Source organism: Bos javanicus, chromosome 10, assembly GCF_032452875.1.
Source record: "Bos javanicus breed banteng chromosome 10, ARS-OSU_banteng_1.0, whole genome shotgun sequence".
Taxonomy (NCBI): domain Eukaryota; kingdom Metazoa; phylum Chordata; class Mammalia; order Artiodactyla; family Bovidae; genus Bos; species Bos javanicus.
Genome location: NC_083877.1, coordinates 51,207,869 through 51,221,463, shown reverse-complemented (window position 1 = coordinate 51,221,463; position 13,595 = coordinate 51,207,869). Strand labels below are relative to the sequence as shown.

The 13,595-nt window shown below is 36.0% G+C and overlaps 1 protein-coding gene across 3 annotated transcripts in view; it reads right to left on the bottom strand.

The window, feature by feature from the left end:
• The window catches only part of ADAM10 (ADAM metallopeptidase domain 10), a 143,600-nt gene that overhangs the window by 4,244 nt on the left and 125,761 nt on the right, over positions 1 to 13,595 (bottom strand). For all 3 annotated transcript variants that reach the window (XM_061431157.1, XM_061431158.1, XM_061431159.1), the window contains exons 12-14: positions 12,725 to 12,908; positions 11,934 to 12,042; positions 11,261 to 11,481 (exon numbers count right to left, since the gene is read on the bottom strand). In XM_061431157.1, the coding sequence (XP_061287141.1) occupies positions 11,261 to 11,481; positions 11,934 to 12,042; positions 12,725 to 12,908 (514 nt within the window). The remainder of the gene's footprint in view (positions 1 to 11,260; positions 11,482 to 11,933; positions 12,043 to 12,724; positions 12,909 to 13,595) is intronic.

Genomic DNA, 13,595 nt, shown 5'->3' with positions numbered 1-13,595 from the left:
TTTCCAATGAAAAAACTATAAAATATTTTAGAATATTTTGTATTATATAAAATATATAATAGGATATATTACATTTTAATTTTTAAACCACATTTGTTCATTGGGAGTTGATAGCTACCACATAAAAGCACATATATAAAAATTTCTTTAAATATAAAAAAGTACAAAGGAGGAAAGAAAAATCACCCATAATTTCACTTCCTAGAGGAAACCACTCAGTCTTATTTTCATTCCAGTTACTCTCCAGTGACTTAGAATATATATAGCTTGCTTTAAATTCTACTAGACTTTAAAAATATTCTTTAACCTATAAATTTTTCTAATCATCAAAGCTAAGACTGAAATTCTATCTTTTTTGAGGCCCCTCTTTCCTGTTTCTCTATTTCATAAGGAACTCTAGTCTCAGACTACCATTATTAAATTATTTTTATACAATCTATCTTAGTTTTCATTTTATATATATATATATATATATATATATATATATATATATAACGTATATATTCATTTATTTAAAGGTTAACTGCCTTCTTTAACATGAAAACTGGAAGTATATACACATGCTTGAGGCAGGCAAAGTTTCTCTCTGAGAAGGTACTAAAATTTCACTTCCAACTTAAATCGTATTAGATCAATTTGCCAAACAAAAAAACTTCAAAAATTACTGGCATAATTTATAGAAAAATTATGCTGCCATTCTTAATAAATCCTAAATCTATTTTGCAATTCAAAATATTCAAATTTTGTCTTAAGATAGCATATAATAAACACCATACAAAATAGTTTAACAGAAAACTATGAACCTTATATTATTAAAACGCATACATAGTTATTGCTCATTTTGCCAATAAAACTCACATTTAAGAAGAGTTTCTATGATCTAGGGCCTTACAACAAACAGGCTACTACTTCCAGACTGTTTTCTTTATCCAGTAGTGACAACACAATTAAAGAAATAAAAGCTAAAAGAAAAATGAATGCTGTGGCGAAACACCCCAAGCCACCCACTTTCCCCATGTGTGTAAAGCCATGTGTATAAATTTATACATATATATAAATGTGATTAATTTTGAAAGACCCCCAAACTTACAGAAAAGTTCCAAGTACAATACAAGGAAGTTTTTAAAATCTAGAACCATCTAAGAGTAAGCTGCTTCCATGATGTCCTATTACACTTGAACAATTCAACACATAGTTTCTACAATCTATGGGTGTTTTTCCTAGATAATCACAATATAATCATCAAAATCAGGAAACTGGTATTGTTACATTAGTACCATTAAATCCTCAGACTGACTCATTCAAGTTTTGCCATTTGTCCCAATACCATCCAATTCAGACCCATGTTGCCTTTAGCAGTTGTGTTTCTTTAGCCTCCTGCAATCTGGAAATAATCCACAGTCTTTCCAGTTTATATAACTTGGACACTTTTGAGGATTACAGATCAGTTATTTTGCATTGGAATGTCCCTCAATTTGGGTTTCTCAGATGTTTCTCCATTATTAGATTCAGGTCACACATCTTTTAGTTAGAGTATCTCAGAAATGATGCTTTATGATCATGTGACACATGACTTTGATCTCATTACTGAAGATGGTTTACTTGACCACTTCATCAAGGTGTAAACTGCCAACCTTTACCAAAAAGATACTCTACTCTTTTGCAGTCAATGAGTATTTCATATAGACATAATTTAGAACTATGTAAATATTCTATTCCTTATAAAACTTACAATTTATTCATTTGTTCATTTGTTTATTCCCTCTCGGTTTCCTATTTTCCTGAATGGGTTATAATCCATTACTATCATTATTATATCTTTTAGGCCTGTCCTGACCATTCTCTGAGCACTGAAGCTGGCATGAGCAGTTCCAGATCCATCTTGTTCTTTCCCTGCCCCAGCCCTGGAATCAGCCATTTCTCCAAGGAGCCCCAGTTTCTCTTAGAACTGCCCTTCCTAAGCAGACAAATTTCCTCTCAACACTTACACTCTGACATCCCAAGCCAGTCACCCCTCCACAGGGCACACAGGGCACCCTGCCCTGTGCCAGGATAGCTCCCCTCACCAGGCAAGTATGCCTTGCCTGCTTGGCATCACCTAATTGTCATTAGGAATGAAGTGTTCAAAAAAGGAGAGAGTAAGGGGTGATGAGATTCAGCCTTACTGCTGAGAGATTTGATCTTTCAAGAGATGCTACAAATCTGAATTTTTATATGAAATTTGTTTTTAAATGCTGACGAGTCATTCAGATTTCTAAAAACAACAAGTAGACCATACAAGACACATGTGCTGGGTCGAATGTGGCTTGGGAACCAGAGTTTACAATCTACTTTTCAGAAGCCATTTTTAATATCCTCCTGAGAGTGCCACATAGTTTCCTAAATTTTTCTTTTGGTTTCTATAGAAAATAATTTTCAGAGGACTGCTCCTCCCTGTGAGTCTATAGGATAATATACCCTTTCCCTTGTTAAATAAATCTCCCATTGGATCCAGTTGTTCTTCCTGTTTTATTCATCCTCAAATAATGGCCCTGCTATTTATCAAAAGGCAGGGTTTAAGTCCTGTTGTTAAGTCTTTCAACTCGAGTGCAGGCTCATTCCTCTTTTCATTTCTGCCTACTGTCACATGCAGAACTATACACATAGCTTTTGTCCTATTCCAAGCATCCAGAGGCTTTTGAAATGTGGCATTTAATGCAGTAAGACATTCTTCGACCCTTCCTGTCTGCAACTCTGACACTCTGACCTAGTAAAAAACATTAGGAACCAAAATCACCAGCTTGTACTGCTATAAGCACTCTTCCTATGGTATAACAGAGATCCGCAACCTTGGCTACCCATTAAATTACCTGGAAAGCTTTTAAACTCAGTTACCCAGACTAAATCCCAGATTCTGATAGGGTGGGGGTAGATCCTGACATCAGCAATTTTGTTAAAGCTGCCCACATGATTCCATTATGTGGCCAAGACTGGGAACTACCTGTCTCTACCAAGGGTCAGCAAACTTTTTCTATAAAGGGCCAAACAATAAATATTTAGGCTTTGTGGGCCATATGATTCGGTCAAAACTATTCATATCTGCCACTGTAGTACAAAATCAATCATAGATAAGAAACAAACAGGTGAGTGTGGTTGTGTTCCAGGAAAACATTATTTACAATTCAATGTGCTGGTGTAGGGCCCAGGCAACTGCATTTTAAATGAACATGCCCGTGACCAGCATGCAGATGAGTGCTTCTTAGTGTAGACATGCGGGCACTGTGGGAAGGACCATTTTGAGCAATGCAGGAAGTCTAGCATACATGGCTCTCGTCCATCAAATGCCATCAGAGTCCCCCAGCTGCTCTGACAACTACTGTGTATTTCCAAATATCCTCTGGAAAGGCAGTATCACTTCTAAATGTGATCCAATCCAAAGCACAAAGAGGCAAGGATCTTCCTACTACTTCCAGGCTGGTGGGCTAGGTCTGTTTCAGGAGACGCAACTTCCATTCCTGCTATTCATTATATTCTCTAACACATTTCCTTCCTTCTAGTCTTCACTGCTGAAAACCATTCCACATGGTCATCAGTGTTACAGTTACTTAAAACATGGAATTAAGTCACTCCTCTATGTAAAACTTTTCTTCAAAAGCTTCCCACCAAAGATCTCCAAGATAAATAAGTGGGAGACAGAAAAAAACAAAACCTATGCATACAATGAACTGCAGCCCAATATACATATAATGCGGCTTGTTTTTTAAAACTATATTTTCCTATAAAAATAAAGCTTCTGAAAAATATATAAGAAACTCATCTTGAGAAAACCAGGCACAAGGGTAAAAAGAAGGCTTACTTTTCAATGTATTACTCTATCAATTAAAAAAAAAAGGATAATCAGACTTTTCAAAAGGTAAAAAGTGAAAAAAAATTATTTAAAATAGTTCATACTCTGGTTATTATTTCAGGTGCTCCTTCTTCATAAACCATCTACCTGTCCCTCTACTTCTACTAGCCCTTTAGAACTTAGCTTTGGCATCATCTCCATAAAGAAGCCTTCCCCAAATAGGTTCTCTTATTTCCTATGAAAATGATGCAGAACTGAAAATATGTTTCTATGTGCTTACCTTCTCTATCCCAAACTGGACTGAGAGCTTTTTGAATTTATATTCTATAAACTCAGTACCTACTCTACCAAAAAGTATCCATTGGACTAGGTATTAACACTAGTTAGTGTTAGTGTTAATAATCATTACTCCAAATACTGACTTTTCAGAACACTTCTACCAGCTCATTTATTGTATCTAGATTTCCCACATATACAAATAATGTAAAAGGCTCTTACAACACAGAACATAAAAAATTGTGGTTCAGTACCTCTTCTGATACCAGTTTTTCAGTACCTACATAGTCTTACATAGAAATGCAAGTGGTATGGCAGTAAGAAAAGCAGAGTAGAAAGAGGAAGCTTGAATTTAATACTGGTTATAACTTGACAGAAAAAAAGGTCAAAAGGACCAAGTCCCAGCTGAGATTTTTGAGACATTTGCAAAAATATGGCACCTAGGTCTCTGAGTATTTGCAGTCCCCTCTAGCATTGTTCCTGGTCTTCCTCTAAAATCTTCCAGGTAACTACATACTTCAAAGCCCAAAGCTTGAGATGTTTTCATGAAAATAATAGTAGCTTTTCAGAAACTGAATATTGCAATGGATAGAAGATAGTAAGAAAAAAACAAAGCAATAGTGCATTTGAGAATGTTAATAAATATAGCCACGTCTGGTAAAGTGAATTTTTTAAATGCTTCCTTTAAAACAGAATTATCAGAAAGCAGTTCAGTTCAGTTTAGTCACTCAGTCGTGTCCAACTCTTTGCGACCCCATGAATTGCAGCACACCAGGCCTCCCTGTCCATCACCAACTCCCAGAGTTCACTCAGACTCACATCCATCGAGTCAGTGATGCCATCTAGCCATCTCATCCTCTGTCGTCCCCTTCTCTTCCTGCCCCCAACCCCTCCCAGCATCAGAGTCTTTTCCAATGAGTCAACTCTTCGCATGAGGTGGCCAAAGTACTGGAGTTTCAGCTTTAGCATCATTCCTTCCAAAGAAATCCCAGGGCTGATCTCCTTCAGAATGGACTGGTTGGATCTCCTTGCAGTCCAAGGGACTCTCAAGAGTCTTCTCCAACACCACAGTTCAGAAGCATCAATTCTTCGGCGCTCAGCTTTCTTCACAGTCCAACTCTCACATCCATACATGACCACTGGAAAAACCATAGCCTTGACTAGACAAACCTTTGTTGGCAAAGTAATGTCTCTGCTTTTGAATATGCTATCTAGGTTGGTCATAACTTTCCTTCCAAGGAGTAAGTGTCTTTTAATTTCATGGCTGCAGTCACCATCTGCAGTGATTTTGGAGCCCCCCAAAATAAAGTCTGACACTGTTTCCACTGTTTCCCCATCTATTTCCCATGAAGTGATGGGACCAGATGCCATGATCTTTGTTTTCTGAATGTTGAGCTTTAAGCCAACTTTTTCACTCTCCACTTTCACTTTCATCAAGAGGCTTTTGAGTTCCTCTTCACTCTCTGCCATAAGGGTGGTGTCATCTGCATATCGGAAGTTACTGATATTTCTCCTGGCAATCTTGATTCCAGCTTGTGCTTCTTCCAGCCCAGAGTTTCTCATGATGTACTCTGCATATAAGTTAAATAAACAGGGTGACAATATACAGCCTTGATGTACTCCTTTTCCTATTTGGAACCAGTCTGTTGTTCCATGTCCAGTTCTAACTGTTGCTTCCTGACCTGCATGTCGGTTTCTCAAGAGGCAGGTCAGGTGGTCTGGGATTCCCATCTCTTTCAGAATTTTCCACAGTTTCTTGTGATCCACACAGTCAAAGGCTTTGGCATAGTCAATAAAGCAGAAATAGATGTTTTTCTGGAACTCTCTTGCTTTTTAAATGATCCAGCGGATGTTGGCAATTTGATCTCTGGTTCCTCTGCCTTTTCTAAAACCAGCTTGAACATCTGGAAGTTCATGGTTCACATATTGCTGAAGCCTGGCTTGGAGAATTTTGAGCATTACTTTACTAGCGTGTGAGATGAGTGCAATTGTGCGGTAGTTTGAGCATTCTTTGGCATTGCCTTTCTTTGGGGTTGGAATGAAAACTGACCTTTTCCAGTCCTGTGGCCACTGCTGAGTTTTCCAAATTTGCTGGCATATTGAGTGCAGCACTTTCACAGAAAGTAGTAAATGTTAAATTACATGTTTTCTATTTTATAGGTATTATAAAACCTGGGAAAAGAATACCAACAAGGCTAATAAATGCAAAATATGTGTTTCATTTCAAAAAAGGGATCGTGATTTGCCCACTTGTTAGGAGTTTAAAATAAAAGAGAACTGTCATTCATTAAATAAGCATTTAATGAGCGTAAATTATAAGCCAAGCTCTTGTCTTTCCTAGATATAAGGGTGTTAAGTGAAACTTAAGAGACAAAGAGAAGACATCCAAAAGTTAAAAAAAAAAAAAAAAGCTTAGAGGCTAACAAAGTACTAAATCAAGTCTGAGAAAATAATCCTATAAAAGAAACAGACAGATGATGTTCAATACATCTACTTATATGGCCAAAAGAAAACAAAGTAGAAAAATGGAGTCAAAATGACAAAATGAGAGGCCAAAATTTACCAGTCTAATTTATTATATTCTAATTAGGATAGTTTTGTATTTAATAATCTAAATAAACAAAAAGGACCTCTAGGATAATAATTAAAAAAACAGGCTTCATCCAAAAAACTGTGAGGGGGAAAGAGCAAGACAAACAATTAAGTATCTTCAGACATAAGATAATCTGAACTGATTTTTAAGATCTCTAGAAAAAGTCAATCACAGAATCCTCTCAGTGCATTTCCAGTGTTAACAATGCTCACTCACAGCAAACTCACTCTAGACCTCCTGTGGGTCATAAGACCATGTGGGGCCCACAGTTCCTTGTCATGATACTGATTATGCCATCCTGCATGAGCAGAAAGCTTCCCTTCTATCCTTCAGAAGATGCCACTGTCCAGACTCTGACTAAATGTTCTTTTATCCTTCAACCCCATGCACCACTCCTCACACCAATCTGCCAAGCGGAAGGGAACTGGCTACTGATCTTCCTGTTATTTTAAACTCAGCCTGGGCAAGCAGTTAAAATACCACTGAGTAAAATCCGAAAATTTTATAACTTAAAATTACAATAATATGTACAATTTTTCTATTCCATATAAATCATGACATTCATTCATCTAGCAAATGCATACTGACTGCTTATCAAATGCTAAATAAGCCCTGTGACAACAATGCATCTTTGTTGTTAAGGTTTCAATAGTGATGTCCCTGAGGCCTGTTCTATCAGGCAATGAAAGACTCTAAAGGTCCACAATCACCTGCCACTTTCAACACAGCAGGATTTGCTGTGTTGAAAAGTAGAAAATTTCTGTTACAAGTCTCTTTAAAAGGAGTCATTATATTGCAGAGACTGTAAAAATGGTTCCCAAACTTTAGCATGCATCATCACCTACTGACTCAGCGGGTCCAGGTGGGACCTGATCATATTTGCATTTTTATCTAGTTCCCAGGTGATGCTGATGCTGCTGGTCAGGGGACTACACTTTTGACATCCATTAGTCTAGATCAGGCTTAGCAAACATTTCCTATCAAAGACCAGACAAATATTTTAGGCTTTGTGATGCCATGCAGTCTCTAAGTGCAAAAGCTGCCATAAGCAATATGTAACTGAATCAGTGTGGCCATGTTCTGATAAATCATTATTTATGGACACTGAAATATGAATTTCATGTAATTTTCAAACGAATATTATTCTCATTTTTTTCAACTACTTAAAAATGTGAAACCATTCTTACTTTGTGAGCCATATAAAAATAGGCCGTGGGCTGAATTTGGCTCATGAGCCATAGTTTGCCAACCTCTGCTCTACATGAATGATTGGTTCTCAATTCCAGCTACTCATCAAAATTGAGTGCTGGGAGCTTTGAAATGACCCAAACACTTAGGCTCTGTTCCAAGAGATTCTGATGTAACTGGTCTACGTTGTTAGATGATTCTCATGTACAACATGAATAAAAGTCAGGTAAGTGTGGAAAACGAAGTTAAAAAGATTTCTTACTGCAGGATGTCTCACAATATTATCACAAATCTCCAAGATGGGAACCATAATATGCAATATTTTCCAGGTTCATTTGACAACCAACCGCATAATGTTTCGTGAAACACATGGAAACACTGCTCTAAATCTTTCATAAAGAATACCATATACTTAATACTCAGGTTCATAAAATTACAGAAAAATAAGAAATTAATTCAAAAATGAGAAACACATTTGATGTTTGTCAAAAATAATAATGAAAAGATAAACTTCTGATAAATCTGAACAAATTAAAAAGAAAAAAGCCACCAACAGGCAATTATCTTAAAGTGTGGGGGAAACACACCAATAAAACTAAAAAAATCAAGGTCAAAGATGGTTTTCTATGTCAGATCTAACACAAAAGGTGCAGAAAATGTGAATTATGGAAGAAAACAAAAAAGAATTACCAATGCACCTATTTAAAGAAAAAGAGACAGTGATACAGGGTCTTAACAGATTTCCTGGTGAATTTTCTCCAACTTTTCATGAACTAGGTAACTCTCTGATAAATCTAAAGGATGTTTATCATTATCTCCTGGCCAGACACACAGTAGACACTCAGCCTACTTTATTCAAACGTTACTATCAAGAACAACTTTTCCCCAGAAAAGAAAATGTCTTTTTAACATAATTTCTTTGGTGCTAGTAGCAGGCGGTAACTCATACCCTAAACTATTAAACTGTTATGGTTCTTCCCACTCTACCTTCAAGAGGGAAAATGCCACCACAGGATACCATGGAAAGGAGACAAAAAAGCCACCAGGTATCAGTGGAAAGGAAAGTCAGTGAAACTAACTCATCATTCCTTTCATTGCTTCTTACACCACAGCAAACTAATAACCTACATTACTAACTAGACGGACATACCTTATACATGATGCAAGACCAAAGCACAGCTATTAATATAACAAAACAAACTCTGCCATGCAACTGAACTCTACAAATAACACAAATATGGCAAATAATTCATAAGAAACTGGCTGTTGTTTATCTTACTGTTTGACCTGATTAATGCCCACAAATGCACCAACAGCCTAATGGTGCTCGGGTATTACGGACCACGCTCTTCAAAAGGGTGGCATGTGGATATCAACATTGCTATTCTATACTTACTTAAGGCAAACTTGCATAAACCTAAAAGTGCCTGATTAATCAGCTCCACAGCATAAGAAAAGACTTCACATTGCTAGAATCCATTGCAAGAAGCATTTCACAAAATCCTCAAAACTAAAATATGAAAAAAAGATCTTAAAAACACTTCAACTAAAAAGATCATTTCTAGTAAACATTTTAAAATAGGAATAAATGAGTTTTTGAAATTCTAAATGAGTCAAAATTAGATACAATGGAGAAAAATGAAAAAAATATTTCTAGGTGATATGATTTACCGTCTAGAAACCCTAAAATATGCCTGAGTTTATGGCACAACATAAACTCAGCAGAACATAACCCTGAGATTCCAATTATCAGATTTTTTTTTTTCTTTGAACATACTGTTTCCCATTGTAGACAAGTATACCAGATCTCAACTTTTTCTTATTAGAGATAATCAGAAAAAAAGAAAATAGGAACTGGATTTGATTTGAAAACAGGGAAATAAGTAAGGGAGCCAAGAAATGTAAGTTAGTTGAAATCACAGAACTGTCAAATGTAAGATGGGTGACCTGAATCCTGTGTAATTCCCAAGCCTATACTCAGTTCACTTTAGCACAGAGCCAGAAGGCATCTTTAGTTTAACAGATACTTTCTGAATACACTATACACCCAACACAGGGGTACAATAATGAGTCACATACAATGTTTTAAGGAGACCCAATTATCTGGATTAAAACCTAGGTCTCCTAAATCCAACTTCAACAGTCCTCCCACTATTCATTCATTACACATCTAAAAATCGCATATTCTAACATGCAAAGTATTATTCTTCCTATATATAATAAACACCATTTTAATCCTAGAGATAATTCCAAAAGTCTTATTGTAGAGTTTTACTACAATAGTACCCAAAAGGACTGACAACCCAGACAGAGGGCTATTGTTGCGTGTGCTTTTAAGCCATCCTCATTTTTAAAAATGTAAAAAATAATTTGGGAAGGGGGAGGAGTCAATTTCCAAAGCAGACTTATTCAGTTCAGGCATAGCACACTCTCAAACACATCACTTGCAAATTTCCTACTGTTCCCTAAATGTAAACACTTAGAAATACTTAAACGACTTAAGATAGTCATTCTCAGTGATCTTTTTCAAAAATTTCAGGTAATTCAACATTTATACAACTGGGGGAAATGTGGCTTAAAAATAACATAGTTCACTAGATTTAAGTTGAATGAACATCCATAGTCATTAATAAATCTGCAAAAGGCTCTGTATCTGATCTTGCCCTGTTCAACATTTCCTATTATGGACAAGATGAAGATCCAGAAATTACACTGAAACATCAGAAAACATCTTCAGAAAATTTTTCATCTCTCCTGTTCAGCAAGGCAGAACCCAAAGCTGGCTATCTGTCATACTGAGACAAGGGAGAAGTATAAAATGCAAGTAGGGCTTTCCAAAATCAACTTCAAGAAATTTTACGACAACACTCTAATCAAATGGCCCAAAGGTGGAGGTAACGCATCCAAGACATGAACCAGGAAGCAGAGCACAACAGAATGACTCCCATCACCTCCCAACCAAATCTATGAATGATACACATGTAAGTGTGTTTCTCACTGCTTTAGAAGACAATAAAGCTCAGGGCTATTTGAACTTTAAAACTCATTCTTCAGATAAAGTACAGCTGACCCTTGAAGGAGACAGGTTAATCACAGTTGGTCCACCACATCCATAGTTTCTTTATATCCATGGTTCCTCCATATCTGCAGATTTAACCAGCTTCAGATTGTGTACTAGCATCCTATTTACTAGTGAAAAATAGCCACTTGTCAGTGGACCCATGCAGTTCAAACCCATGTTGTTCAAGGGTCAACTATAATTCCAGTATAAACAGGAAATAAGTATTTTCTAATAACACTGGTGACCTCTAACCAAGTAAAATTATGATCAAATCATTTTAAGATAAGGTTTCTTTAGAAATAAAAACTATACTTACCACAATCCATTCAGCTATGTTTTCATAGAGCTCTGGACTGAAAATTGCTTTTTTAAGCCTTGCTAGAGGACCATCAGCATCTACTAATCTGCACCGCATGAAAACATCACAGTAGCCTCTAAAATCATTGCATGGGGATCCAGGTTGCAGGGTGATAGTTCGACCAAGGAAGTACTTGTTCCACTGCACAGACCCTGTACTGGCACAAGTTGATGGCTCCACTGTAAAAGAAGTGCCCAATATAAGCTGAAGATCAGATTCTCTATTGGGCTAGCTGGGAAAAAGGGAGAAACTGCCTAAAATCATCATTGTGACATGCTACATAGGCTTTCATTAGTTAGACTGGATAATACCCTTACTTAAATATCACAACATAAACAACCAGCAACTCTTTTGACTTAGAGCCTACAATGGCTTAAAATCCTTCTAACAGTGTATATATTAATTATTGCAAAAACATTGGCAGGTTTCGTCTAGTTCATCATGTTAAAAACACTGTAGGGACCACAAAACTGGAAACACAATGCTATACTACATTTAAATATTTCTCAAGAGAATCAGTTCAGCTGGAAATTATCTGTCCCAACTGTATATCAAAGTTTAACACTTAACATTTAGGAGAAAATAAGGTTTTTCAAACAGATTTTATACTCGTGCATTTTCAAAGCCTTACTCTTCTTCATACAGCAGACATGGCATAATTCCTTATCATCTTTGCCATCAGAACTGGCACAGGTACACTCCTCCAAGCCATGTTTCTCACAGATAGAACCTGCACATTGCTGAAAGAAAAATAAAAGACCAATTATTTAATCCCTATACAGTCAAACCTCTTGTTCACAGTACAGACAGATGCCTCCAATGCTAAAATAATTAAGTAAAAATACAAGAGGTGGTGGGAGCACAGATTAGAATCAGAAATGGACCATATAAACACATCTTAAAAAGAGCAAGTGCAAATAAGATAGTAAATCTTAAAAAAATGGTAACAAAAATCTAGACAAAACACAAACAGAGGTGATTAGATGAACATCCACTTTATGTTGGTTATTATGGCTCCTTTATAAGAAGAGAAAAATCAAAAGCTCCTCATGTAGAGGAAAGTGATTGTTTAGCCAAGAAAGCTTTAAAGGCCTCAAAGGCAGAGGAAATAATCAAGAGTCCTTTTATTTAGGGTACTAAAATATTAATTTATAAAACTTAAAAGCAGTACAAAGTTACATGCCTAGTTACATAACTATTTTTCTCTAGAGTATCAAACACACGCAGTAGAAAGTTGAAAGACAAGTCAATAACAAATCGAATGCCACCAGGCACTTATGCCACATAATGCAGTCACAGCTTTGTGGGGAAATAGATACGGACGCTGAAACTGGGACTGAGATGAATTACTTTAACTGTGAGGTTTTAAGTATTCTGAAAAAGATTTCATAAAATTAAATGAAAAACAAATCAAATGCTTACCCCATTAATGCACACTTGCGTATGCCTATTACAGTCTGTGAAGTTCGGTTTAGGATCAGAGGCTGGGCAGAGAGCTGTGATGCCATTACATATTCCTTCTTTTGCACAGTCTGAATCATCCCGACACTTTTCAGTTTTTGACTTGAATGCACAATGTGCTGTACAACAGGGACCTTGACTTGGACTAAAAGAAGTACTGAGTTGAGTAAAGAAAATCTCACTAGGACATTTCCTATACAATAGATACAGTCTTAATTTTTAAATAATAAATATTATCTTTTAAATGTTAAGTATGTTACTGTTATACAACTCTTATTGGAACAAGAGGTTACTAAATTTTAACATTCTAATAGTCACAGAAAAATGATGAAGAATCTTGTTTTTATAATGAAGGCATACTATATTCAGCATTCTTATTCTATTTGCCTTTAGTAAAAGGTTACAATGGAAAATGGGTTAAATACTAGGCAAGTCATCAGTTTTTCATAGATACATCACACATTAGTCAATTTATCATTTTTTCTCACATTTACACATTAAAATCAAATTAGGATACACAGAACATCCATTTTAAAAGTACTGCACAAATAATATTCTATTGCTTATATTTATCACTACCAGAATAATTTGAGGAGTGAAATAAATTGTATGACACTAAGTTACAAGAATGTGTGGAATCCATATTACCTAAATATTTAAAACTAAAAATACTTATGAAAGTCACATTTTTAATGTTATAAACTAAATAATATGTATTTTACTGAGCTGCTTATTTAACTTATATGCAGAGTACATCATGAGAAATGCTGGGCTGGAGGAAGCACAAGCTGGAATCAAGATTGCTGGGAGAAATACTAATAACCTCAGATAT